The sequence below is a fragment of the Puma concolor genome, chromosome F2, assembly GCF_028749965.1.
Source record: "Puma concolor isolate L17-30 chromosome F2, mPumCon1.1.hap2, whole genome shotgun sequence".
NCBI classification, from domain to species: domain Eukaryota; kingdom Metazoa; phylum Chordata; class Mammalia; order Carnivora; family Felidae; genus Puma; species Puma concolor.
In genome coordinates, this window is record NC_141684.1 from 60,977,087 (window position 1) to 61,004,939 (window position 27,853).

The 27,853-nt window shown below is 42.1% G+C and overlaps 1 protein-coding gene across 1 annotated transcript; it reads right to left on the reverse strand.

Annotated features, from left to right (window-relative positions):
• Positions 1-217: 217 nt before the first annotated feature.
• On the reverse strand, positions 218-27,547 carry RDH10 (retinol dehydrogenase 10). The gene is made up of 6 exons (XM_025922895.2): positions 26,488-27,547; positions 24,647-24,882; positions 4,919-5,017; positions 3,588-3,733; positions 1,710-1,841; positions 218-1,598 (listed from the first exon to the last, which is right to left on the reverse strand). Exons 1-6 carry the CDS (start codon positions 26,774-26,776, stop codon positions 1,475-1,477), a joined length of 1,026 nt encoding a protein of 341 aa, XP_025778680.1. The 5' UTR covers positions 26,777-27,547; the 3' UTR covers positions 218-1,474.
• Between the last annotated feature and the right edge of the window lie 306 nt (positions 27,548-27,853).

A 27,853-nucleotide genomic window follows, 5' to 3' on the forward strand; every position in this document is an offset into this window, starting at 1 on the left:
AGTGCGAACAAGCCCCTGATGAAGTATCTCATCTGAGGAGACGGTAACAATAGAAACTTGAGTGCACGGCACCCTGAGTTGTTAATGGCGGTACGTGAACATTACCCCATTCAAACGTTTCTTCTTTTAAGTGTGATCTGGCATGAGTAAAAAAGGGGACGCAATGATTTTCTCTACAATATTACTGATAACTAATAATCACAGTCCATTGCACATGTAGGTTAATTCTTTAAATTTAATCAGTCCTTTATAAAACGTCCCAATTAGTAAAAGATGGCTTATCTTAATAGCCTTAAACATTGGTCGCTATTTAAACAAGACATTCTAAAAAAAAAGGCAATCACATAATAGTTTATAGTAATTTACAAGTGGATGGTATACATTTAGATACAGAGGTAGAGGTCCACTTTAACAACATTTCACTAATACACATTTACCAAATTCAAGGCACAAAATAGTTTGCTTTACAAAAAAATACTGTAAAAATGTCAATTGCTGTTCTACAATGTGAATAAAACTTTCAGAAGAATCTTTACACCCTTCCATAAGTACTCCATAGAATATGGTTTTTCCCCCTCAGTAATGATAGTTGGCACAAAAATGGGGACTTTTTTTTTAATGCAGACGTTCCCAATTTTAGGAACTGTTTCTTTGCAGAGCTGCTATGTATTCTAGATAAAAGTCCACTCAGAGAAATGAAACACAGCAACTTCCTGAGGAAAGGGCACTTTCTGTATGCAGCAAAATTCACAGGTAGAAAATGTATGACCTTTGTGGATAACTAGGTCTCCAGAGTAATAGATCCTTAAGGGAAGATTTCAGAGATAAAATTAAAAATCCGGCTAACACTTCAGTCATTATGACTTTAAGAAAGAGACCTGATCACCTTTACTGTAATAATCAAACATCATTTACTTCAAATTGGTGGAGATTTCAAAATTCCTTTTCAAAAGAGCTGTACACACAAACACCACGAAAAGCCACACAGGCTTTGCAAAACTGAAACTTATAAAACATGAGAAAATAGAGCACTATCAGTCCTTGAAGTTGCAAGGGCGTCAATTGGCTAGAGTTTAATTACAAGAATTAATAAACTCCATGGAGATTAAAAAAAAAAAAAACCCACACGGCTGAAACACACTGTTGTTATCATCTCTAGACTTTCTGCTCATTAAAAAAAATAATGGTAGCCTGGAGATGTCACACAGTGCTTGTCTAAAAGATTTGACAGGTTTTAGGGTTCGGCCGAAAAGGAGCCTGCTGGCAACAAGGTAAGCTCACTTTTGCTGATCACATTTTCCAAGTATTCTAGTCGGTTAATTTACACTTTATTTATTTTTTAAAAAGTTGATTTAAAAAAAAGTCAACATGGATTTGGAATCCAGAGAATGTCAATAATGCTGATGTAGATAGGACTGAAATACCTTGATCGTCTTCTGATAGAAATGATATTCCATACAAAAAAGATCGATTCTCAGATTCCATTTTTTGCTTCATTATTGTTTGTGGCTTGTTTTCTTTGAGCGATAAATGGGTACATACACTTGTCTGCTCCTAGGAACCGATACATGCACACGACTGCTTCAAAAGGGAGGATGCTGAAAAGGGAAAGGGGGCTATTAGCAAACGTGTGACGTCTCATGTGAAGTTATAGGGGTGGGGCGGGCATGAGACAGACGCATTGCACCAGGGAACCCCACCCGAGTTACCTCTTCATGAACGTCACGATGTACATGAGGCGGGGGGTGCAGATCATGGGCTGGTCGGTGAGGATGGCCTTCATGGCCTGCTTCACACAGTAATCCGGCTTCAGAGGGGGCAGAAAAGGCTCAATTTCTTTCCTGGAAGTTATACATTAGAAAAATGAAATTAACGCAAAGTAGGGAAGACTGGAAATACACATCCAAACATTAATAACGGCGTTATCTAACATAGGTTCATTGTTTCCTTCATTGTGCTTTTATGTATTTTCCACAATTTCTTACTATGAATACATTTTATTTGCATAGTCTGGAAAACGAGCTAAAAAAAAAAAAAGCAAAATCAGTCTGCTTTTCTCTAAAATGAGAAAATCATGTTTTTAAAATGCCTTAAAATGTATTTCATATTATTTTTCTATTTTTTTTCAATAGAAAAAGAAGAGAGTGTTTGGCATAACACTCAACCCAAACATTATGCCATACTTTTTATTTATTTCTAATATATTTTTTTTAACATTTATTTTTGACAGAGACCAAGCACTAGTGGGGGAGGGGCAATGAGAGAGGGAGACACAGAATCCAAAACAGACTCCAGGCTCTGAGCTGTCAGCACAGAGCCCAGCGTGGGGCTAGAACTCATGAACCGTGAGGTCATGACCTGAGCCTGAGCCAACATTGGACACTTAACTGACTGAGCCACCCAGGCACCCCAACAACGCCAAACTTTCAGTGCTAAGTGTTGCTGAAATGATGGCGTGTATACTGGCATAACCTTCCTGAGTGAAGAAAGTCAGCTACACACATTCCAAGGTATTTTCTCTCGGGGGTCTCTGAAACAAAGTACATATAGACATCCTACCTTCAGCTGAATCCATTACATTACACGTTAAAATAACCTAATAGTATAACGTACTCCTTTCACTTTTCATTGTCTCACCACAGTTTTGGACACCTGCCATGATGCTAAATAGGAAACAGGACTCCTTACACTCTCAGCAATTGGCTTCTAAGTATATAAGACGAAGACACACACACACACACACACACACACACACATGGGAAAAGAGGCAGAGCTTGAGTCTGTTCCCGTCCAGACTGGGAGTCAGCCTGAGACTGGAATGACTCAAATCAAGCTCCACCTGCTTCCCAGCTTGGCCAGGCTCAGGATGTGTTAAGAATGGCCCTCACCAACAGGGAACTGGTTCAGTTATCTTCCTTTGCCTTTCAAATTCTTCCCAGAAAAGATCTCAAAGTAAGCATGTCTTCACAGGTATCCTATTAAGATTTGTGAGCTTGTTTACCGGCTTAGTTCAAGTCTGACGTGACCTGGCATTTATATTCCCATATGCCTCCTTTCAAAGTGGGTGGGAATTTTACTTTGTCTTTAGTAAATCTAAATAGTTCTTCTCATTCTGTCACAATGAATCTACCTATATATACTCTCCACAAAAAGGAAGCTCCCAAATCTGGAGAGCAATATTCAAAGGTCTTTTTAAAAGAAAAGCTTACTCTTTTGTGACAGTGACATTGTTTCAGATCCAAATCAAAGTCACATTCATTTACCAATACTAAAGAAAAAAAAAAAACTCCTAAGGAAGTAGCTTCTAAGGAAAATCCTGGATATTTATGTTTTCTTCTTGAAGGTGCAGAGGGGCCAATTCCTTTCTGATGCTTCTAGACTGACTTCTTCGCGTTAGTATCTGTGTGGTACCCGACCCTCACCTGTTAAGCTTTTTCATTGGAACTTTACAAACCTTGACCAATGAAATGACAGGTTGAACTGTGAAATGATAGTTATAGGGTAAGATCTGATTCTACATATTCTCCCAATATGGAAAGATGATTTCTAAACCAGCTTTTTTATCAATAAGATAGGTTCTCACTGACCTGATTCGGCAGCCTCTGAACATGCCCGTGTCTACAAGGTAAGGGCAAACCAACGTTGTTTTAATTCCATCCTTTTCAGCAGCCTTTAACTCATGGCTCAGGGATTCATGAAAACCCACCACTCCAAATTTACTGGCACAATAATCCTGAGTTAGAGGGGGAGAGAACAGAAACACTAAGTATGTGCACAGATCCCCCACCAAACCCAAGCTTCCGTGATCCTATTACTTTGGTGATGTGTTTGATACAGAAGGTTACAGGTGACTAAGCAAAGAAAAGGAAAGCATTTTAAAAGACAGCTATCTGATGTGGTTTGATGCAGAAATAATATTTTCAAAGCAACAGCAGACGAACACTTTTTGCCACATCGACCAAGTATCGTATTACTTTGGGGAAGTTACCACAAAGGATTCTATAAAGGCTAACACACTGAAGCTAAAAATGGAGAAAGGTTCACTTTGAAGTTTCTGGAAATTTACAAATGGCCTCTTGTTCAGTAAAGGAGAATAAAAATCCAGTTTGTTTAATTCTATGAGAGCAAAGGTGAGTCTAGCTTAGGTTATAAGTTATGATCCACTTGTCTTTTTAGTGTAAAGTGAAGAAAATGATAACTACACTTTGCAAACTTAAGCCAAACCTTTACCTAAGAACACACAGTATAGAAAGTTCTCCTTTGTCCCATTTGCAATGTAGGAGTGGAAATGTAGAACATGGAAGCCATCTGTTATTTGGTGTTCTTTTGCATATTTGCATGCAATTTTTAACTCTATGCTATAGGCTCCCACAGGACAGACAGCACAGGCTGATACACACACATGCACTTTACAATTTGTGGTGAACAACAGGGCTTGATTAAGCCCAGTTCTACAGATCTAACATTGCGAGACACCTCACATCTGCCGTAGCCATCTTCTCTGATGAGCTGATACAGGATGGCTCACTTCTGGCAAGTTGACCAAAACAGAACGTCAACCTTTGGCCTCATTCATCTGTTTCCCGTGGCACTGCCACTGCCCTCCATGGTTTCGTTCTTGACCCTGCACCTCCCCACCATCATCATGCAGAACTGCTAATGAAAATGGGGCACACTGAGGACTGGTCCACCCAGTGCTGCTGCTGCTTTGTCAAACTAGCAGAAGTGATTTTATGGCACAAGATACTAGAGTTGCACCTCACCAGCTGGCCCTGGGGTATCGCAGAACATTCCACAAACAGCACACAGGTAGAGTGCTTTCATAAATGTATGGGCAACAGGTACTCTTTACAGGATTTGGGGATATTCGGGATAAAGCGACTGAAGGAAGGAAATGCTTTATATTAGACAAACAAACCTCAACTCCAGCAGTACTGAACAATCCCAGGGAACTTGCAACTGTCACAATATGACCATGATTAATCTCCAGCATTGTAGGAAGAAAAGCCTTAGTGGTCTGAAAGAGAAGGAAGATTCAAGCTTTAGAACTGACATTGTGAGTTTCATCTAAAAGCCAATCCTACCTAATGTTTTACCCACATAATAAATGTTTCCCAATTCATTTAAAAATCTTACACATCCATGAAAAGAGAAGATCCTTGAAGTGTCTGGTTAACATAACACCGTATCATTGGTATGGCAGGCCTATTATAAAGCCGTGACCAAAAGGACTGTAACACAAGAGCTTTTGGGGACAATCTCCAGAGATGAAAAGAAAGCCGTTAGTCGAAGACTCTTTATCACCTTTCAAGTGATAGTTATCTGCTAATCTAAACTACTCCCAGGTCAGAGATCTTTTTATGCTCATGACACTTTAACACAGCTATCTCCTGATCTGTGAGAGGACCTCCAGCTTACCCTGTATCTACAGGAGGTAAAGTAGTTCAGGATGTAAAAACGCGGGATGAAAGTACAGGATCATTTTAATGAAAACTGTGGCCTATTCTGACTGCACTGCCAAGAGCTTACAGCATTCTGAATGCACACACCCCTCTGTGGAGGTTTACAGGGCAGTGACTTTCCCACAAAAGCAGGTGACTGGCCAGTGTAGCCAAGCAAGTAGCAGAAGTTCCAGGGCAACAGACCCAGGGACAGCATTGATTTCTTATTCGCTAAACTCTTTTTTTCTCTGGATCTTTTGCCTTCAAGACACAACAAGGCTGTATTAAAAAAAAAAAAAAATTACTTCAAATTGCTTAAGATGATCTATTAACTACTTCACCAGGCTCCCAACAGTTTTATAACCTGCTTCTTAAAAGAAAGCAGCAAAGAGCAATCTGTCTACTGTTGAGTTATATCCCATTGCCAACACAGCCTCCCCGTGATTTATGAAGTTAAAAAAACCCAAACAATACACACTGGACTTAAAGAAGAGTTGCATGCCCTTCTCTGAGGATTTCCTGGCTAAGGGATCACTGAATTTTTGCATAAATATCTAATTTGTTACAATAATTTTTGCATGTACAAGATCAAAAACGGTCATTCCATTTATTTTGAAGCTTTTCTGTGTTCCAATCCATGGTGCACACAGTTGCCAGATGAATGTCTGTCAAGGGTCCCAAGGTGGTCCCCAGTCTGCCTCCTGATTAGCATGCAACTCCCCTGCCCCAGCTCTTACCCCATTTTTCTGGGCCACCTCACTGCTGGTGCCCAGGGCACCCTTCTCACCTGTGAGGTTTTACCCATGAATTCTTCTCTAATCTGACAATCTACTGCCAATGCCCTCCTACATCATTCAAACTATAATATTAATCACGTGTTTACAAAACCTCTTATGCTTTTCAACATGCTTATGTCACAGGAGTTTCGAAATAATTCTGTACTGGAGGTGTTGAGCCTTTATATAATTCTATACCACCTTAATTTTGTTCATATTTCTTTAAGACATATGGTCAGTACCATTCACTGTAACATATAATTACATGTTCTATGGGATTTTGATTGTTTTATATTTATTTGTCTGGCTGCCTCAGATGAAGCTGGGAGATGAAGCTTCAAAGATTATGGGAGAATTACTCCCCTGTGATACCCTGTGGAGGAGAGAATGTGAACCATGTGCCTTACGTACTTCAGAGACCTGGCATACTACTGGATGGAAGAGAGACACGTTTCAGCTGGATTTTTACCTCTTTGCAGTAGTTAGTGGGAATGGCTAGGGCAATTACGATAATAATTATTATTTTGGTCTGCTTGATAGCCAAAAAAGGCAAGACCTGGTACTTCAGGTCATTATACGTTCAATTTTAGACTCAACAGCTTATATATGGCCATTATATTAAGAATTACAATAAAGTAACATCATTAAATCTAAATAAGAAAATGTATCCTTAAGTAATCAAGTCTGTAAGTCTTCTTTTAAGTATCTGGTTATGATGAACTGTTCCCAGATTAACTAAAAAGTATAAAATTTATTCTTGACGTTATTCGGAGACCAGTTCTAAGTATTAAAAGTTTGCCTAGTCTTAGAAGACAGGGATAGGTTTAGTTCAAAGGATCTTACTTTTAAGTTCTTAAGTACGTAGAAAGTCTCAATATTAAATCCCAAGAAACGACACACAGCATAGAATACTGGCAAGAACTTGCTGCTTAATCACCTGATGAATCTGAATCGCTGACCCTGCTTGTTCGCATCACCAGTGACCACTCACTCCAGCTGGCAGCTGGCCCTGACTAGAAACACATGGACACAGAGCAGTTTGGCTCTAATGACCTCCCCGTGCTCGTGTGTGACGTTCGTTGTTGCCTGCAGGTGTTAAATGACCAATCCAGATCCCCTGCACCATATAAATGTAGGTGATACCAGATTAACAAGTTCCTAACTTTTTTTTTTAAGTTTAATTTGTTGCATGTTCTAAAACTGATTAATGACCCCTTCCCCTTTTCCTGAAATTAGTCTGGTGGTATTAACTTACTCATTCAACAAGTGTTTCTTGAACATCTATCACAGGCAGGTACTGTTTTATGATCTGGCCAAATGATGATGGCTAAAACGGGAGCTGGTTCTGTGCCTGTCTCTAAGCAGAATTTACACTTACTGGCACTTAATTGTTAAAGCACTAGAACAGTTCTAGTGTGTCCACAGGGTATTATGCCTGTGTATTCTAAAAACTGTGACTTGGGCCTGCTTTCCTCCCCACCCACCCTCCCACCAAGTAGTCTGCAGGGACATTTAAGCTACTCGTTTTGTGTTTAAAGGAAGGAAGAAAAAAAGAGAAAGAGGAAGAAAAGAATCCAAATATGGCTGGCTAAAATCTTTTCCAATTGTGGGTTGTAAACATTTTTCAGAGAAATATGCTTCACTTTGAGTAGCTAGTAAAGTGTGACACAGGTTTGTTTTAAAGCTTCCTTTAGGGAGGGAGAGTTAAACAAAAAAACGTAGTGGCAGGTCAATGTCTGGTTTAAAATATGTGATTTCTTTGCCCAATCAGGGACAAACACGACCTTCTGTATAAGTGAAATCCAATGTGTCGTTTCATTGCATTTTCTACATCCTCAGACAAAGGCCTATATTCTTTAGGAAGCTCACCAATTATAGGCCTAATACAATGACACTGCTATCAAGGCTGAGAACAAACAAGGTTGAGGAAACTGGGAAGTGAGAAAAGGCATCCAAGGCCAGGGTCAGCCTCAAAACCCAAACTCACGGTTTCCCAAAACTGGGGTCAAACACTCAGCTCCTAGTGTGTGCCAGGCAAAGGCAAGCCTGAGGTAAGAGCGTTCACATCAGGACCACTGAGGTTTCTTTTTAAACCTGAGTTTTCAGGGTTTGCACTGGAGCCTGATCCACGTGACTGAGCACTCAGGCTGTTAATCATTTCCTTTGCTGCCTGAATGGAGGCAAGCAATTACTGCTTGTGCCTTATTTCCACAACCCAAGTCCTGCCTTGTGTCTGGGGCACATTACCAAATAAACTTTGATCAACACTAATTCTATCCCTTACTTTACAAGAAAAATGCTATAAATGGGTGGCTAGAAAGCATCATATTTTCAGGAATTTTCCCAAGTAACCTGACTAGTTTTCTTTTCTAATTACTCTTGCCCTCAACAGTCTGGTAGATGACATCTGAGATAGCACAGCATATTCCGTCCTTGACACAGTCTGACAGCACAAAGAAATCTGGCACTTTGCAATGAATTATTAATGTGCACAAATATTGTAGCATGTATGAGATGGGGACCAGCAAAAGGTGAAGTGCTAGTTGCCATGACACCAGTCAGTTCAAGCTAAGGTTCGTGATCTTTAACTTTGTCTCAAAGAGTCATTAAAAGAACATAAAGGGCACATCTAAAAGCACATCCAAACGGCTTAAGTATAAATTCATGCGTCTGCCACCATCGGTGGATCTGAGAGGGGCAACTCAGATAACTCACTGAACACCTGGACTGCTGTGTGATCTCCACTCAGGACGGATTACCTAGATCAGAAGTTACCACCTAATACAGGGGCCTCTAAAGAAAGTGCAGAGTTATTAGCTGGTGTCAGTGGTGGCTGGCAAAGTTAGCTAGATGCTTAACCCAAGTCGGAGAACTGCGCTCCGTCGCTGCGTCCTTCTGTTCAAATGTCTGTGAAACAGAGGACATGTAGTTCTCCATCAGGAAAAATGGCTGACTCTCGATCCAGGGGGTCTCAGAGTCAGGAACCAATATACATTCATTGGCATTGTCGGTGGGAGAATTTAAAGTTGGAACAGATCTAGGGAGTATTTTATCTGGAGCAAGAGATAACTCTTATCTCTGTCTCCTTCTGCATCTGTCTAAAAAGTGTGGAGACAGACCTTTGAATACTCATGAGTAATTTTATCACATGACTCCAATACCATAATTGGCCACGAGCTGATGGGGTTGTTACTGCTGACTAAAAAGAAAAAACAAAGGAGGGAGGAGGACATTCAAATGGACACTGACATTCTTATGAAACATACTTAAATCTAATATTGCTACAGCTCCTCGGGGTTCTTCAGAGCACTGGGCACTTTGAAAGATAACTGTAAAGGTCATATTTATAATATAAACAAGAATTCCTTAAACAGAAGTGTGACTGGACACAGACATGACATGTCATATCTTGAGAAATCTTTGAAAGTTAGGTTTACGCCAAATTAACTTCCAACAGTTGTAACCCTCCAGATCATTCCTGGTGCTCTTAATGACACACAGCAACACACAGCCTGTGGCTGCACTGTCAGGACAAATTAGCCTAATGTTCGACAAAAGGGAATGTGAAGAAATGTGGTGTCTGGCAAAGCCTGGCTTTTGAAATTTCGAGACTGATGACATTTTAAAGGTGTAGGTAAAACACCTAGAATGTGTTTTCCATATTTGCAAGCCATGCCAGGTTAATGGACACTAAGGGAAAAGCAAAGTTAATTTCTCACAGTAGGAAAAAGGCCTCATGCCATATTTTTGTGTGTTTGTATAACTGTCTTACGGTCAAGTCCAGAAAAAGCATCTTTGAAAAAGAATCATTTTAAAGTGTTTATCTCTCATGTGAACACCAAAAAACAGAAGACTTTCATTTGTAAAGAAGGTCATAAATCATATTTTGATGGGAAAAGGATTAACATCATCAGCACATATAAAATAGTAAGGCTTTTCAGAATCCTCAAATTAACAGCAGTATATACACAACTTGAAAAAAAAAAAAAAAAGAAAAGTACAGTTAAGACTCCACTGCACAAAGAACACCTAACTGGACACCCTCACGGCCCCTCCACCTGGTGCAAGAACTCTACTTGCTGTTCTGCTCCTTCTGCCTTTGTCGCCTCCTGGAGTAACTTATCTTTATCAGAATCACAAAGGAACATACTGCTTATTTACAAGGCTAAAATGACATCTGGTGGCACTCTTCTCTGAAAACTCAGTCACTGCTCCTGGAAAACTATGATTCAGTAGTACATACAAACTATTGAAGGTGCTCTGAAAATATAGTGAGCGCAGTTAAAAAGGCTAATAGGATAAGTCATCAGCATGTTTAAAGATTGAAAAACAGTGACATACCCCCCCCAAGCTAACCTGGGAAAGGAACATATGGCTAAATACTCTTAATTCTGTAGATTTACAGGTATCTGCTTGGTAAATATACTGACCACCAAACTTAAGAAATTTCACTCTGACCAAAGAATGTGATAGTTGAAAGTTTTCATTACAAAATTATCTTTTAAAAAATTTTATTTATTTATGTAATTTCTACATCCAACATGAGGGCTCGAACTCACGACCCTGAGATCAAGAGTTGCATGCTCTTCTGACTGAGCCAGCCAGGGGGCCCCACAAAATCATCTTTAACTAGGAAGTAAAAACTAAATCTGAACTTGCTAGCAATATATTGATTGACTCTAAATCTTTTAGTTTCACTTAACAGCACAAATTCTGAAATCATTATAATTGAATGACAGCTTTTTTTTTTGTTGTTCTTATTTGGTGTGTTTGTAGAGACAGGAAAGTCTCCAAATTGTGCAACAGAGCCCCACGATACTGAAGCCTGGAACTAATCTTGGACTTAACAAAACGTTCATCAAAATCTCTTATCAGATTGACACAAAACATTCTGTCTTTAGCTATAGAAGAGAGGCTAAAGAATATGTCATAACTGTTGAATGCATACCAATGTTACATCTACTGTCCTTTTTGTTATTATTTTGAGGCTATGGGGATTAGTTTAACGTTTGAAGGCATCAGCAGTTAATGCTTAACACACATGCACTAGTACATTCCTACAGTTGCCCTGCAACCAAGAAGCTAATAAAAGAGCTGGGCTTTTCAAATGAACACCTAGATGATGACACCATGAGTTATTCAGCAAAAATAAATGCTTCATTAACTTGCCTTCCCACTGTTAAAGCATGGGATGAATCTACCCCAAGGCAGCAACTCACACATCAACATTCCCTTGCATTTTAGGGTTTGCTATGCAGAAATGCTGGAAAGGAGGTAACTTAAAACTCAATCTGTCTGTAAAGTACACTGGTCTTTGGAGTCCACATGGTCCCAACTGCCAATCAGCTAACCATCCTTATTACTTGACCTCTTTGAATCTTGATTTTAACTCATTTGTGAGACAAAAAGAGAAGGTTCTCCAAGGTTTCTTTGTTCCAAAATGTTACGGCGACTTATATCCAATAATGCTTTCTTCGATTCCTACCACACATCCAAAATACAAGTTGTAACACTGAGGTATAACTTGCATAAGACTCTCGTAAATGACTCAATACGGTATCAGTTCCATTAGTGTAGATGCCAGCATCTGGTAAGCAGTAAAAATCTATTCATTAAACATTTATATGATGTCATGACTGTGCCTTTTAAAATAATGGAACTTGAGTTCAAACCTCTTACATATTAACAAAATTACACATTATCTGCAAAACATTGTTTTTCTGTGTCTCGGTTAAACTCAGGGAAGCTTGGTATGTTAAAAGAAACTGAACGCTGAACACTGTTCCTGAAGTGCTGTCTTCCCTGACCCTCCCCCTGGCCGAGTCCCAGATGATCAAAGGAGTGTTCCATGATCTCCTTCAAGCTCAGGCCCCTCTCCCTATTTAATAACGCTTTACAGAATGATGAAAATAACCCACAAAATTGCAGCCAAATAGTCTGCTAAACAACATGTTGTCATTAATCCCTTTGCTTTGCCCCAAACTCAGATCGCATCTCAGAACTTGTAATAACGACAGATCTTCCAAAGGGCAGAGGCCCCGCTTCTGCTCTAGTGACTACTAACCACTTCCAGGAGGCATAAACACTGCACACACAAGCTCAGCCACTGCTCAGGCCCTCTGTAGGGGCCGGACTCCTTTGTCCCTCTGCCCCCATTCCAACAGCATGGCCCAGCAACGTCCCCGTGATCACCTTTCATCATCCTCTGTATTTCGTATGTGTAAACAGTTTACATCCTCCCTTGCTTCCTAGTTTGCTTACGGTGGAATCTTCAAAAATAATAAAATCGTTACGTAAGTAAAAAATATAATCAAGAAGTTACTCCTGAAAACTTATTCTGAAGTGTGCACTGTAACAACATAGAATTTACTCATTACAGATGAGGGTCTATGAGGTCTCTATGTTGTGTGAGGCACAGTTAAAGAGAAAACTTTCGTCAACATCTGAGGGAACATGCATGTTAGCAAATCAGGTTCCATGCTGATGACTGTTTCTAAGCTTTAGTTCTCGTAGTGTATGACATTTTTCTGGATTCAGAAAGCATTTTGGACTTAAAAAAAAAAAATCACAACTTAAATTTGGGCTCAAAAGCCCATCAGTTGTAGCTTATATGTCAGTACTTTCAAACTACCACTCCACTACTAAATTAAGAGATATCTTCAAGGACAATGATTGCTAATCCAGTAACTGGTCTGGTATATTCTAGCTTCATCACAGAAGACAGCACTAATCACTTATCAATCACAACTCTGGCAAAACCACCTAAACTGTTCCTAAATTGTGAAAACTAAAAAGGAAGACCTCCTCTTAGGTACAGCAGGTGTCTGAGAAATCATGCCCTCCATTATCTGATACTGGATGCCAGCGATACGCCAGGGGCCAGGAGCGGAGAAAAGGGGCATGCACAACAGGCAAGGTTGTAACTTATCCTGGGCAGCTCTTTAATGCATGGTCTTCATTTTGTTTCGTGACTCTTAGGGCTTTGGAAACTCCATCCTGGGCACGGTGACCAAGGGGAATAGGGAGCAAAAGTGCACCTGCACTCTTCCTTTTAGATACTGGACCGGAATTCAAAAAAAAAAAAAATAATAATAATAATAATAAACCTAGAGTAAGATTGGAACACAGAGTGTGTGGTCTGGCATTTTTCTTGTCTGGGAGATTTCTAAAGGGCTGATTAGCTCAGGAAAGAAAAACAAAAAGGCAGGGTAAGGAGAATACTGAGAAAGTGAGAAGGAAAATGCGTATTCAAGACCGGCTCCTCCTCAAACTTTGATGTGCCAAAGAATCACCCGGGATCCGAGTCCAATACAGATTCTGGCCCAGGAGGTCTGGGAGGGGGTCTGAGAGTCCGCTTTTCTAATGTACAATCTGCCAGATGATGCCATCACTGCCACTGCTCTGGAACACAGGCTGAGCACAGGGTTCTAGCGAGAGCTAGGGAATCTGTCTACTCTAAACCTCAAGGGGCTTCAGATCAATTTCTCCTACAAACTCAGCAGAATTGGAAGATTAAGTTTGCTGCCCTCTATCCTACCCTCACTCTCTGAACCGGGATATTAGGGGTTGGGAAGCCCCACTCTCCATACCATTCCATTCTTGTAAGATAAAGCCTGGTTCAAACCAATGTCAAGGGCTCCCAGTGCCTTCTACAGACAACTATGAGAGTTTATGGACTGATTCTCTGTATATTTGCCTTGGATCCATTTTTAGCAGTGGCAAGCCCCTCTGTTGTCATTTTGAACGTTAATGTATGTTAAAATCTGATACTCAAAGTGATGGCGTGAGAAGGCGGGGCCTTAGGGAGCCCTCAGCAATGGGATCAGTGCCCTTCTAATGAAGGCCCCAGAGAAACCCCTCACCCCTTCCGCCATGTGAGGTTTCAGCAGACAGCTGTCTATGAACCAAGAAGTGGGCCCTCACCAGATGCCAAATCTGTTGGCACCCTGATCTTCTTAGACTTGTAGCTTCCAGAATTGTGAGACAGAAATTTCTGTTGTCTATAGCCCATGCAGTGTATGGCATTGTTACAGCAGTGCAAATGGACTAGGACAACCCCTTAGCCATTAGAACAGGCTCCCAAACAGAGACCTAGGAGGCTTCAAAGTCCTCTCCCTGCATCCACAGAGGCTTTGACGGCTCAGCTTTCAAGACCAGGAATTTAGGCCCATTCCACCTCAGCTTTTACCTTTTCCATTTTTCACATTTACCTTTCTGAAGCTTTCATGCTTTGGTAAGCCTATGAAAAAACCCCACCTAGGAAAACATCAGCCCTTTACAAATCAGATGCTTGGGCCAGAAGTTTGGACAACAGCAGCTGGGCAAAACTGCATAATTTTGAAAATCCATGATTAGCATTTCCAAAGGCAAAGCTTATAGAGTTATCTGGAATTCTAATCCCGTAAGATGATTATGTAACAGAATAAAAGTTTTACATTTTCCAGGAGATAAGCTTTAAAACAACACCAACAAAAAACAAAACTCAAATCATCCTGTTACTGACACTTTATGGTACCAAGTATTTCTAGAACTTTGTGTGGCCAGTCCTCATAGAAGTGCCCCGTTTATTTGCTACCTTTTGTGTCCAGCTTGTCAGTGTCGACATGTGAACCAGAAAAAGCAAGGAAGCCAAGTGACTGAGAATATCCTACAGTCTTCTCAATGAGGTAACCATCTCAGATGCAAACCATGGAAAATTACAGAAAAGGCAGGGAAAAAACACATGAACTGGGCTTTAGTAATAAAATTCTGATGAGGTGCTGGTTCTTTAGCCTAGAATTTTACATTCTTGTCTAATTTATGGAGCAAACTTTCTGGAGATATTAAGCTAGGGTTCATTAGTCATTGCTAAAAGAACTAAGCTAGTAAAAAAAAAAAAAAAAAAAATCAGCATTTGAAGGGGGATTCTTTCATAAGTGACTCACAGAAGAAAACTGACAAGGAGCTTTGAACCGGTGGCCCAGCTAAGTATTTGTAGAAGTTCTAAACTAAAGTCTTGGGATGAGGGTCTGGGTCCTAGGTTCTTCTTTCCCCAGGGGTGACCTTAGGCTAGTCCTATAATCTCTCTCAGTTTGTTTCCTCATCCATAAAAATGGGGATAATGGCTCTCTTTAATTCAGGGTTGCTTTGAGGCTCCAATGAGAGGAGAGTGTTTATGAAAGGGTCTGTAAAATTTAAGTGCTATATAAAAGTATAGTAAATGCACTCAAGACTCATTAAGCATATATTTACAGGCTATTTTGGTTACAAGTGCCATCTATTTTTGGTGATGTTGTTTCTTCAAGTTCCTGCAGTTCCTGGTTCTTACTATGTATGGCTCCCAGGCCTCCCTGCCCTCCACACAGCACCAGACCACGCTTCCGGCAAAATGCCAGTAGCTGACCACCAGAAGCAGCCTCAAAACCACATTGCTAAGCAGCTGTTTCAGTTGCTCAGCCCCTTCCGTTCAGAACCTTAGATGCTGCTGGGAAACAACAACGCTTTCCAGTAACACCTCTCCTCTAACCCTCTCTCCTCCAGTCCTCTTTTACTAGGAGCAGAAACAACCGCTGAAAATATAAATTACGACACCTGACAGAGAAGAGTCTAGCAAACATAAAAATATTAAAAGTTAGTACAGAACTATTTTAAGATAACTTATTATACCTGATGTATCTTTTTCCCAAGAGATAATAGAACTATCTCGTCTTTAAAAACCCTTGAGAAATCAGTAGGGGGCAGTATGTTAAGTGCAATTTGCAGGTGGGAAAATTCAGGCTTTGAATTTTAAGTTTCAGTTGTCCTCAAAATACCCATGTGCTTACATAAGTTATACCACAAATATTTTCCCAGTTACACTGATTTGGGAAGTGTTATTTTGAGCCCCATTGTTTAGAATAACACTAAGAAGCTGAACCTTGTTAATATTTAAAAATTCCAGTACTAAGCTATTTGAAAGAAAGGCAAGAAAAATTCACGTTTTTATGCAAGCAGCAAATGAGAGAGAAACAGCACGGTTTCCCCAAACCAAACCAAGCAAAACAAAAAAAGCAAGACAACAACAAAACCCCCACAAAAAACAACCTTCACAATATTAACACCATGGCCATCTTTCATGCATCACTTTGTGTGATCTTTGAAAGTTTCACAGACCAAGTAATGTTTTGTTTCCAAATGTGAATTCATCGTAAGTGGCTTGTCAGTTGGGCTAATTTGACAGCACTCAAGGCTGCGGCAGTAATTGCCCTGACTTGTTAAATATTCTAGCAGCATTTGCTGCAGTGTTGAAAGTTTTATGATCATTAGGAGAGGATATTCAGTTTTTTCCCTGTGGTTCACTTAATTTTAGTCTCAGAGCGTTTAGGAAAATGGTCCCTGACAGGTGTGAACTTGATTTCTAAGAGAATTGACAAATAAAGTAAAATGAAAAAGGAATCTAAGAATGGGCCATGCTGGGTAAGATCAAGTGAAAGATGTAAGTGTTCCCTGTGTTGAAAGACACACCCTCCAGGGCTGGGATGGCGTAAGCCTGCAAACCCAGGCCGACCGGGACCCAATGGCTGGCCAAATGTGTCAAGGTGACTGGGATTAAATCCTACAGCCCTGCTCTGACAACCTGTACTCCAAACAGTGGTATCTTAAGTGTGAGGCCACAATATAGCGAAGTTCTCTAAGGCTGGCCCACTCCAAAGACTGCCTGTACACTCTACCTGTCCACTACAGATTTTCAAAGAAAGAATTACAAGATACCACCCTCTGAGTTATTTTCCCATTATGCTTACAAGAAGTCTCAGCCTAAAAGAAATCTTTAGGTCAGATGATAATAGAAACTATAAAGGGTTAGTTCTTTGAATAGCTAACTCCTATAGTAACTTCTGAGATTTAAAAAAAAAAAAAATCAGTAATTAAACCAAGAGAGATTAACACATTTTAATCTGATCCCTAGAGTTCCAGGCTCAAAACATTGGATTTAACTCATTCAGTTGATACAGGGAGTAGTTCCCGATTTCTTAAAGACTATCAGAGTTTGTCATACTCCAAAGATTAGCTACAAAAGGCCCTTTATCTTGGGAAAATTACCGCTTGTACGTGCACAAGGAAAGAAGATACAAATCCACCCTGCCAGGACACCCCCTAGTGGAAATTCAGCATAGTACATACAATTTGGGGTTCCAAAAACATCCTGGGTATTTAGGACTTAACACAGTGGCTCAAATGAACTTTTTCCAGTCCGCTGGCTATAAATACACCATAGTCATGAGCCTTATTATTCATCAAGCATTCCAAATCAAGAAAACAAACATGTCATCTATACATCTATCCAGGTAGGCAGGTATCTGAATTAAACAGAGGCATACTGGCTACTTATAATTGAACGAAGCTTAATTTTGGTTTCTGAAAGAAACAGAACAGAAATTTTAGATGAGTCTGTTAATATTCTTTAATTCAAGGAAAAAAACAAATAAAAAGGGGTTCCCTACTTTAAAAAATTATTCTAAGTCCCAAGTGAGGTTATTAAACTTCTTGAAAGGAATTGTATTCAAGTTAACTAAAGTCAATTCACTAGAATTTGCCAAAGATCTTAAAAGTCTGAAAAACGGTTAGGGTAAAAACAAATTTAAAGGGAGAGAATAAATGAGGAGAATACGAGCAGTTAAGTATTTGGCCACAGGGTTTGTAGCTCTTCCCTAGGCCCCAGTGACCCAATCCTGCAATGAACAGCAAAGGACACCACCCAGGCACACTCCATTCAAGCTTTTTGAACAAGCTATTCAATCAGTGTTAACATTAGCACAGGTTAAAGAATGCTTTCACTTTGACATGTCCTGTAGATTAATTTCTACTTGGGCAGATAATGGATAAAGCCCTAGATGAAGAAATAATGAGGGAGAAAAGAACAAACATCAACTCCGCTTCCAGGAATCGAGATAACAGGACATAATCAAACAAGAGTGGGCCATTCCCTGGATGGAACTTTAAACTATTCTACAAGGACTACACCCTAATATACAAAGAGACTATTAAGTTAACACGAAAATATTATGAATATTTTTTTCCTCTCTCAGGAGTAGTGATACATTTTGTCTAAACTATTCAACTTCTTTTGTCTCCCAGGACTCAAATGGCAGGCAGCGGAGTGCTCAGGGCTCCATCAAGGCACAGTGAGGTATCCAGCCCTGTGGGAGTTTTGGGTTGACCAGGAGATATGATAGATGATGAGTTTGGAAGGCAGGTGGAAATCAGCTTTAGAAGATCTAAGCTGCCATGCTAATAAGCCTGGACTTCATGCTGTGAACAATATGGTCACCCAAGGGTTTGGGGTAGCATAATCTTTAAGCAGGCACATAACAAATTCGAGTCTGCTAAGATAACCCTACGTTGAAGAGCAAAGGCTGGGAACAGGGAAAGAAGTTCAGAGACTCCTCCCAAAGTCCAGGCAAGAGGTGATGGAAGCACATGGGATAAGACAGGACTGGGAAGGAGGGGATCAAAGTACATGGTAGCAACAGGTCAGGACTCATGAATGCGGGCAGGATGGAGAATTAAAGATACTGCTGATGTTCCCAAGTTTGGCACTGGCCACACCAGGGAATTCAAGAAGGGGCAAAAAGAAGTGAGTTCAGTTTTGAGATTTGTTGATTTTAGGGAATGAGTGGAACAGCCAAGACAGGTGTGTGAACTTGGGAACTGTGTTAGAAATCAGATGAAGCCACTGAAATAAACAGATTACCCAGCTAGAGGTACACAGTGAGAAGAGGTCTGAGTATGCAATCCTAATCATTACATCTCAGAAGCAGGGAGGCCAGGAGGACTGGGAAGACAAGAGAAGCAGGAAAAAGTGGGCTTTTTATGGAAACTAAAGAGGAGTTTCAGAGATGGTTAACAGGATCACATTCTGTAGAATGATCAAGCTGCACACTGGATTTGGCAATTACGGGAGCACTATTACTTCTTCATATGATATTGGTTACTCAGCAATATTTTTCTGAACTGAGGTAACCAGACACAGATTAAAACACGTATCTAAAATATTGGAAAGATTTTTAGAGGATGGTTCTCTGCTCATACCAGTTATGTAAAGTGATGTTTTATCAAGTCATAGATACTGATTTCTAGTAGCAATAGATTTGGGCCTAGCATGTAACATACCGAACTCGATGTTCGATGGGCATGTGATCTTATTCTCTGTTAGGAAACAAGGCTATGAAATGACCCTCTTAGGGACACAGTCCCAAGTACCTGAGTGGTTGCTACCTAAGAGATATTCTGAAGTGGGCTCACAAGAATTAATAAGATAGAGTATTCACACCCCAGGTCAATTTGCAGTTCAGTTCAAGACCTAAAAAATCTTTATTTCTAAAGCTCAAACATGATACTTATGCATGTTATTTATTTAACAGACCCGCTCTATCAGAGACTTAAAAATTGGCCATGAATTCCAACCTTTTAGTAGCTATTGTAAGATAGGAAAATAATATTTTATAAAACATTTGGTATAACAATTCTTATATTATGGTTTGAAGGAGGAAGTACTGGCCTAGCAGTTTTATATGAACACTTTAGAAATGATTTTTTTTTTTTAATTCTAAACCTAAGAGGACTTGAACAAAACTAGGTTTCTCTAACCAGAGAACAATACAGTATTTGAGATTAAAAACCAGTAAATCACATAGGAACTTAAACACTAATGATTAGGGACCATTCATGAGATATTAGGTACTACCATAGCACTAATGTCTTTAAGTGCTACATTACTCAGATCTAGGTGGTGGGCTTTTACTTTTCCTGGATGGATTTTAACTAAATAGACTTTAGACATTTGGATATAGATAAATGCCTAATTCAGTAATTAGTATTTTAAAACTGTGAAACCTTTTAAGTTAAGTGGTCTATTAATTAACTACCAATTATCTTGTCTGACTACCGTATCAATAGAAGTAAATTACCGACTAGCTATTTGACAGATTTAGCCCTTTACCATGCAAAATTTCTGCAGAACATAAAAGGCCTGGAGTTAAATGCTTTTGCTACCCCCTTTTGGTTAATCAGGGATCAATTTGCTGCTCACGTATAAAGGCCAAATGCAGCTCTCTGGTCAAAAAGGATCTACAGATAAACTATGTCTCGCAAAAACAGCAAGCTAAGATTGGACTCCTCTTAAAAAAATAGCAAGTGAAGCAACATTAACGTTTTGGGGGGAAACATGGGTTTGTAATTCCTGTATGGAGGCCAACCTGCCATATTTCAAAGGAGCCTAGAGAGGTATTTTCAAGTTTTTGTAGCACACAGAGATACAGAGGGAGCCTAAGTGAATGTTTTCTGTGATTATGCCCCAATTAATGTGCATCGTATTGCATACATTCTCCTTGGTCTCGTCCTAACCATGAATGTCGCACAACAGATTATACTGACTAGAATCCATCCCAAATCTATCACTTCTTAACTGGTGACCAAGAGAAGGTTCCTAGGAGAGCTGCTGGTGATGGAAGAATACTGGACGATGAAGGATCACAGGACACTGGAGGGCTGTGCAGAACAATGGCAAGTTCTGTGAAAACTTCCAATTGCTTAGAAGTACAGACTACGAGGTTAAGAATCAAGGAAGGAACACAGGAAAAATCCTCTCCTTGAGGCCCAGCCATTAGGAAATATGAATGGTTGCCATAAATTCAATTGGAGCTTGATTCAAATTGGTTTATAAACACCGGCCTTCTCACAGTCGCTAGCCTTGCACCAATGAGCAGAGTTAATATACTACAGTAAATACGAGCACACAGGCAAGGCCGGGAGAATGGAAAAGTTGTATAGGAAAAAAAAAAAGGAGATACAAACAATTATGAATGTGAGCCAGCCCCATTTTGAAATTTCCTCAATCTTATGCAGCTTGAATTAGTCCAACATAATGCCTATTACCTTTTGAAATTTCAGAAGACAGGTTCCTGTGAGTATCCTCTGAGTAGGCTATCTTCTAAATATTTAAGCAGAAGTCTAGCCTATGCTATCAAACATTTATTGAGTGTTTATTTAGTCTCAGGAGTAGAGTTCTATTGCAGGCAGGGGAAAACAAATAGAAGTATATAACAAACTGCCTTCAGAAAGCTTGCCATCTATTTCAGAATTTCAGGGCACAATGCGTAAAAAAATTACACAAAAGAGCATGTACTGTGCCACAAAGGAGGAGAATAAAGAGATGTTGCAAGAGATTAATAATGGCAAGAAGAGAGGGGCACCTGGGTGGCTCTGGTGTCTGACTTCGGCTCAGGTCGTGATCTCGCGGTTTGTGAGTTCGAGCCCCACATGGAGCTCTGTGCTGGCAGCTCAGAGCCTGGAGCCTGCTTCGGATTCTGTCTCTCCATCTCTCGGCCCCTCCCCTGCTCATGCTCTGTGTCTGTCTCTCAATAATAAATAAACGTGAACAAAAAAAAATTTTTTTAAATAATGGCAAGAAGAGAAAAAGCTTTACACAAGTCATTTAACTGCAGCTTCATCAGAAAATAAGGGATTAGAAAATAAGATGATCTCTAAGGATCCTTGCAGCTCTAATATGCAAAAATGCCAGAAAAGGGCTGGAGTGGGGAGGGAAGATTATAGTAAGAACTTGAGCTAGGCCTTAAAAGGTAGAAGAGTGGAGGAAGAGGGTCTCCAGGTAGGGCCAGTAGTAGAAGGGTTTGGAAGTAGGAGCACCCACAGCTTTTCAGTGGAAGTCCACACGGCTTTCCAATTCACTACATGGGACTTTAACTCTGGGTCACGATCAACATACCATTTAGTGTTTTATGAAAACAGACATCGACTGCTACTTAGAAGTCTGGCTCCAGACAATCTGTTCAAATGACTACACAACTGTTTGCTCAGCTGATCTACTTTTTAAAATGAACGGGGCAACTTCTTTCCCCCAGCCAAATATAGTAAAAAGACACACTGGTTATTTTCTCTGGAAGGAAAACAGCATAAACCAATACATCCTTAGACAGTTGTCACACACATTTTTGTTAAAGAGGACTACTGGAAAGGAAGCTGAATTCAGGTAGCTCTTACATCACAGCATATGTGCACCCACCCACCCCCACTGCCAGTCCCTGTAAAAATTATAGTAAGTCTTCCTTTAAATTTTAGTTGCTAGTTCTCAACTTCTTAAAAGGTTTGTAAGTCTCGGCAAGAAGTCAGAAATTCCAACTCTAAAATGAATTTTCTGACTCAATATTGAAAATAAATTCTTAAGTTTAGATGCTTAGGGGAAAAACAGCTGGAGAATTCAGGAGCCTCCCATATTTTAATATGAAGTGACGTCATTATGGTCAAGGCTTCCAAGAACTCCCTAAATTGTGTAGTTAAGCAACATCTCAAAGCAAAGTAAGGACTCTGGGAAGGTGGTATATTCCTCCTTAGTATACAGATTCAATTCCACAATAATTTTTCTGTCAGAGACCTGATTCAATTTTCTCCTTAGGTTAGAAAGTAGTCCAATATTAGAGTACAGTATATCAAATGATGTGCATTTTCAAAGCTAAAGCTATGGATTTTCTGTGCTTAACACACTCTAAATTAGCTCCCATTTTATAGGATGTCTAGCGAGAAAAGGCTGCTTTCCTCTTCAAAGTATTTAACTGCAGACTGTATGGGGTTTCTTTAAAAGTGTGGTTTCATTTGCAATTTTACAATTCAGGAAAGTAATCATACAGAGAAAGTAGGCAAGATTTTAGAGCACTGGGTAGGGCAAAGTTTATGGTTCAGAAACTGAGGATCATCTCAGTCAAAGGCTATGGAGAAAAAAAAAATACTGGTGTTGGTTCACAACTAGCCTACCAATGGCTATATATCTGTTTAAGGATGACAAGCTGACTAAAATCAACTGGAATTTCTAAGGTACTTCCATCCTTATCATTCAAATACAAAAACTACAAGGCCACCTGCAATTCACATGTGTTATTTCAAATGGTGGCTGCTTGTTTTACTCAGAATTGTCAATACATAGGATTCTTGATAAACTGTATTGCCAAGTTTATTCATCTGCAGTGCCCTTTACTCACCTGATGCAACCCTTGCCACTTGTTCTTGTGGACCCCATGGCAGCAGGGACTTTTATTCAGTTGCCCACCCCCACTGCACACCAGACACACAGACACACACACACACACACACACACACACACACACACACACACACACAACCTATGCACATGCGCCCCCCCCAAAACACACTTAAGTTCCCCCAAACTGTATTTGGTAATCTCCTTACTCATTTAAAAGATCAATATGAGTTAGTTAAGTCATTTATGTGTTCATTTCTTGAGGTTTGAAAATGGGTTAAATAGAGCTCATGTTTGAAAATATAACGTTAAAGGAAGCTTCTTTCAGGATCAGAGAAATGGTTTGATATTCAAGGAACAACATTTGAATAAGCACTTCTAAAGCCAGATTAAGTTTTTAAGCAGTTGCTAAAAAATTAATGAGGTTTAATGTGACCTATTTAAAAGAAACAGTTCTTTGTTGTGTTCCATTAGAAGGCTAATCCGCCTATGGAAAATACAAAAAAAAACAACAACAAAAAACAAAACAACAACTCAACATCCTACCTCCTTACCCTTTCCTTATTGGCTCTTGCCTATCTACGAAAATCAAGGGGAATTACTTCAGAGGAGGAAGAGAATAAAGTGGGTCAACAGTGTACAGTTATAGGGGAGAGCTTCACACCCAACATTACTGAAGTTTAGCTGGAAAATTGGGATTCATTTTGTCCCCAGAGCAACAGAAGGCCCTCCTTCCCTCTCATCCTTAGATGCTGTAGTTCTGACGGTTAGAAGCGGATATGGTTCAAGTCTCTCCTTCCTCAAGTCTCACTGTCCTCCTGCCCCTTATATAGCGACTCTGTGGTCCTATCAGGGTGACTTCAGTTCTCCTGAGAGAGGCATCTTGTAAGCTGAGACAGTTCTGAGACCTACTCCATCAGGACAATGCCACAGACCCTGTGGCTGGTCAATGGATGTTAAGTGACTGCCAGGGTGGCCTGACCACTCCCAATGGACCACAAATGCTGATCTCAGAATCTCTGGCACTTTCTAAAATGTGGCTGAGCAGTAATTTGGAAGCCTAAACTCTGACTTCAGGAATTCATAAGAACAACCAATGTTTTACAAACTCAACAGAAAGTAAAATAAACAAACCCAGGGTTTTATGCTCCCTCTAGTTATTTTTATGGCAATCTTTCAAACTAGTTCAAAATGTTCAGTCCTTTACTCTCTCAAGAAAGACTGCATGGGACGGGGGAGAAAATAATTATTTGATAGTAACTGGCATACAGTGTAATTCACCATGGGGAAATAGCAAATTGGAAGGAAGCTTTGTGGTGAAACAGTATAGGTGTCTTCCAGGATGGTATTGAAGTCTGGCTCCTTCCCAACCTTCTCATTGAGGAAGGCCTAGTAATAAAAACAAGGATGTTTATATTTACCCAGAAGTGTGCGTGGCAATTGACCATCATGGTTCTCTCAATGAGCTCATCAGGACATTCCAGAAGGTGATGCCCAGAGACCACGCCGGCATTATTGACCAGGACTGAGACCTCGCCAACCTCCTTGCGGACCCTTTCTGCAGTCAGGTAGACATTCTCCCTCTTTCCCACATCACAGGTGTAGGTAAAAACCTGCAAGTTACAGTGGGGCAGAATTTCTTCCTCACCATTTCCAGCTGTCCTCGGAAGTCCAGATGAAGGGGGAGAAAATGGAACAGAGAAAGGGTGGGGGGTGCAAAATGTGAGTCACGTGGCAATCAGTAGGACAAAGATCACACAAAACAAAAATACTACAGTGAGCTTCAGATTTCTAACACCATAAGGCTTGCCAATGACTGAACTTACAGCTGCCTTCCTCCCCCAAGAGTCTTTGGGAATTATAGCAATTTACTGGATAACTTTGCTTAGGGGAAAATCATGTAATTGTGACAAGCCCAATACAAGTCAGACCTCATGGGATCAGCTTCCTGGAGCTAAAGACACCTGGAAAGAACTGATCTCAGCCCAGAGAATAACACCCCCTCCTCCCAAACACAAATAATACACACTCCTCTTTTTTTGAGGACCAGGGGCCAGAATCGGCTCTTTTTCTTTTAGTAAGAGCACCTTCAAAATGGGAACCCTCCTTAAGGCTCACAAATCAAAACTGTAGCTAACAATCTGAAGTCATCCAAACCCAAGAAATGAACCTAAAGTTTCTCATGAAAGAATGGAGGTCACTGGTTTGTTTTAACTGGAATCTCCGAGTTCTCCTCAGAAGCACCTTGCATAAATCAAGTTTACAGGTAAATATGCAATTTTACCACAGAAGATCTCAATTTTGAAAGCCCAAATCTCTTTCCTGGTTTTTGAATACCTTTATCTTCTAGGTTTCAGCAGGGAACACAAAAATCTGTATTTGCTACCCTTCCGTACCACTTTTGAAAATGTAACAGTTTTGACCTTTGCTTTTCTGGCCTAAAAGGCAGGTGCCAATACTTATGGTGAAAATTGATCGATATGGGGGGAGGGGTGGGGTCCAAGTTAATCTCCTCCGTATAGTTCTATGTATTTTCCGAAAATGAAAAATTTTGTCAAAGAGCAAGAGCCATTATCAAATTTCCTGGACCAATATTTACGGTTGGTTATGGTCTCCGCATTGGCTTAAAAAACAAGAAATAAAAAACAAAACCCCTCAGGTTCAGGTTAGTTAATAAGTATACAGTGAGGCAGATTTCCTGAGGTTATCAAAAACACGGAATAAATTTACAATGAGGCTTAAATCCTCCAAGCGCTTTCCAAGAGGCAGCACACCTTTCAATCAGGCTGAGTATGTAACTAAAGCACTTACCTGTCTGTGGTGCAACAATGTAATTATTTTCTGGCGGCTAAAGTTATAGTGAAATCATCAATGCCGCCTTAGCCCCAGCGGTTCAGACCACAGTAACACACAGACATGCATCAGTCGAGTCTGAGAACAACTTCCCAGACTCCTTAGTCTCCCATCGCAAAAGCGAGTGAGCCATTTCTTAAGGATTCACACCTGTGCTAACAAGCTCTGCCTTCCCGATATCCCCAGAGGGTTTAGGAAACCCGACATTCGCCCCCAAAGAGGACCCCCGTAAAGACAAGGGTCGGCACACCTTCCCCCTTCTAGAACAGAGGTGACCGTGCTCCTTTCCCAGGGGGCCAACTCCACTCGCCGAAGACGAACCGGGCTGACCAGGGCAATGGGGTTTGGGGCCCTCCAGGGGAGGGCTCGGGGGTGGGGCGAGGCTTGATCCGGCGCAGGTCCGAGTTACCTTGCAGCGCCGCGGCGTCGGCCGCCTCCAGGTCTCGGTAGATGTGGCGCACCATGCCCGCCGTCTCCTCGTTGCTCTGAGTATTGATGTCCCAGAGCACCAGCAGCGCCCGGCGCCGGGCGAACTCGAGCGCGAAGAGGCGGCCCAGGCCGCTGCCGGCGCCCGTGATGAGGCACACCTGGCCGGCCACGCTCTTCTCCTTGGGCCGCACCAGCCAGCGCGCCGCGGCCAGCACGAACGCCCAGAGCACTTTGAAAGTGACCACGAAGAACTCCACCACGATGTTCATCGCGACGCCCGGAACCCCGCACGAGTCCAGCGTCCGCGTCCGCGCTCACCCCGCGCAGGGCAGCCCGGCTCCCGGCCCCCGGGCGTTTGTCAGAGCCGCCCAGACCAGAAGGCTGCGCCCCGCGCCCTCTCTCGAGGTGCCCTCCGGGCTGGAGTGCGCGGCGCCGCTCCCTGCTCGCGCGGGGCCACTCCCGCCCGGGCTCGGCGCGGTGGCCCCGGGGTTGTGCCCGCCGCGGCAGCCGCCCGGCTCGGCGCCTCCTGCCGGCGGCCGCCCGCCCGCCCGTCCGTCCCGCAGCGCCCGCCCGGCCGGTCCCGCTGCAGCGGCGGTGACAGCCGCGAGTTAGTCGGCGCGCGCTGCACTCATGGCCAAGCCGCCGCCGCCCGAGCGTCCCCGGAGCCGGCGCGGCGGCTCCCTCTCACCCCGGGGGAGGGGCGCACAGCGGAGACCGCACGGGCCCGCCGGCCGCCTCGGGAGTTGTCAACTTGACCCAAGTTGCGAGAGGGTGGGAGAGTGGGGTGCGGGGCAGCGGGAGCGCCGGGAAGGGGCGACTCGCTCGGCGCAGTCGACCGCTGCCCAACGGCTTGCAGCTGCCCCCGCGGTCTCGTGTCCCCTGCCCTGCACTCCCCACGGCTGTCACTTGGGCACTGGGCTCCGCAGCGCAGCGCCGCTTGCAAGTCGGAGCGCTCCCGGCCGCCTCTGAGCGGGCTCCACGCTCCGAGCTATATAACCCTCGACCGGGAAGAGCCGGCGGCGGCATCGGCCCTCCCTCCGCTCGGCCCTCCCCGCCCCCGGGCGCACCCCGCCCCCGGCCCAGCCCCCCGCCCGCCCGCAGCCGTCCGCCAAACCGCGGCGGGGCAGCCCCTCTCACATGGCCGTGGCTGCAGCCTCCAGCCCTCGTCGCACCTCCCTACACAGCTCACGCCCCCTGCCTTGGGGTGTCCCGGCCTCCGCCGGCCAGGCCTGACGGTCTGCAGTGCCCGGGCCATCCTCCTCCTGCCGTCGGGTCCTCGCTTGTCCCTATTTCGCCACTTTGGTTAAGCGTGAGACTCGGACGGTCACCCCTGCGATCAGGCGCCG

What these genes read in the sequence shown, in the direction of transcription:
- RDH10 (XM_025922895.2), bottom strand. Translation starts at nt 26,776, where the DNA reads ATGAACATCGTGGTGGAGTTCTTCGTGGTCACTTTCAAAGTGCTCTGG. An exon ending in CGACGCCGCGGCGCTGCAAG is followed by an intron (nt 24,883 to 26,487) that starts GTAACTCGGACC and finishes TTCCGAGGACAG; the next exon opens with CTGGAAATGGTGAGGAAGAA. An exon ending in ATCGTGACGTTCATGAAGAG is followed by an intron (nt 1,599 to 1,709) that starts GTAACTCGGGTG and finishes TTCCCTTTTCAG; the next exon opens with CATCCTCCCTTTTGAAGCAG.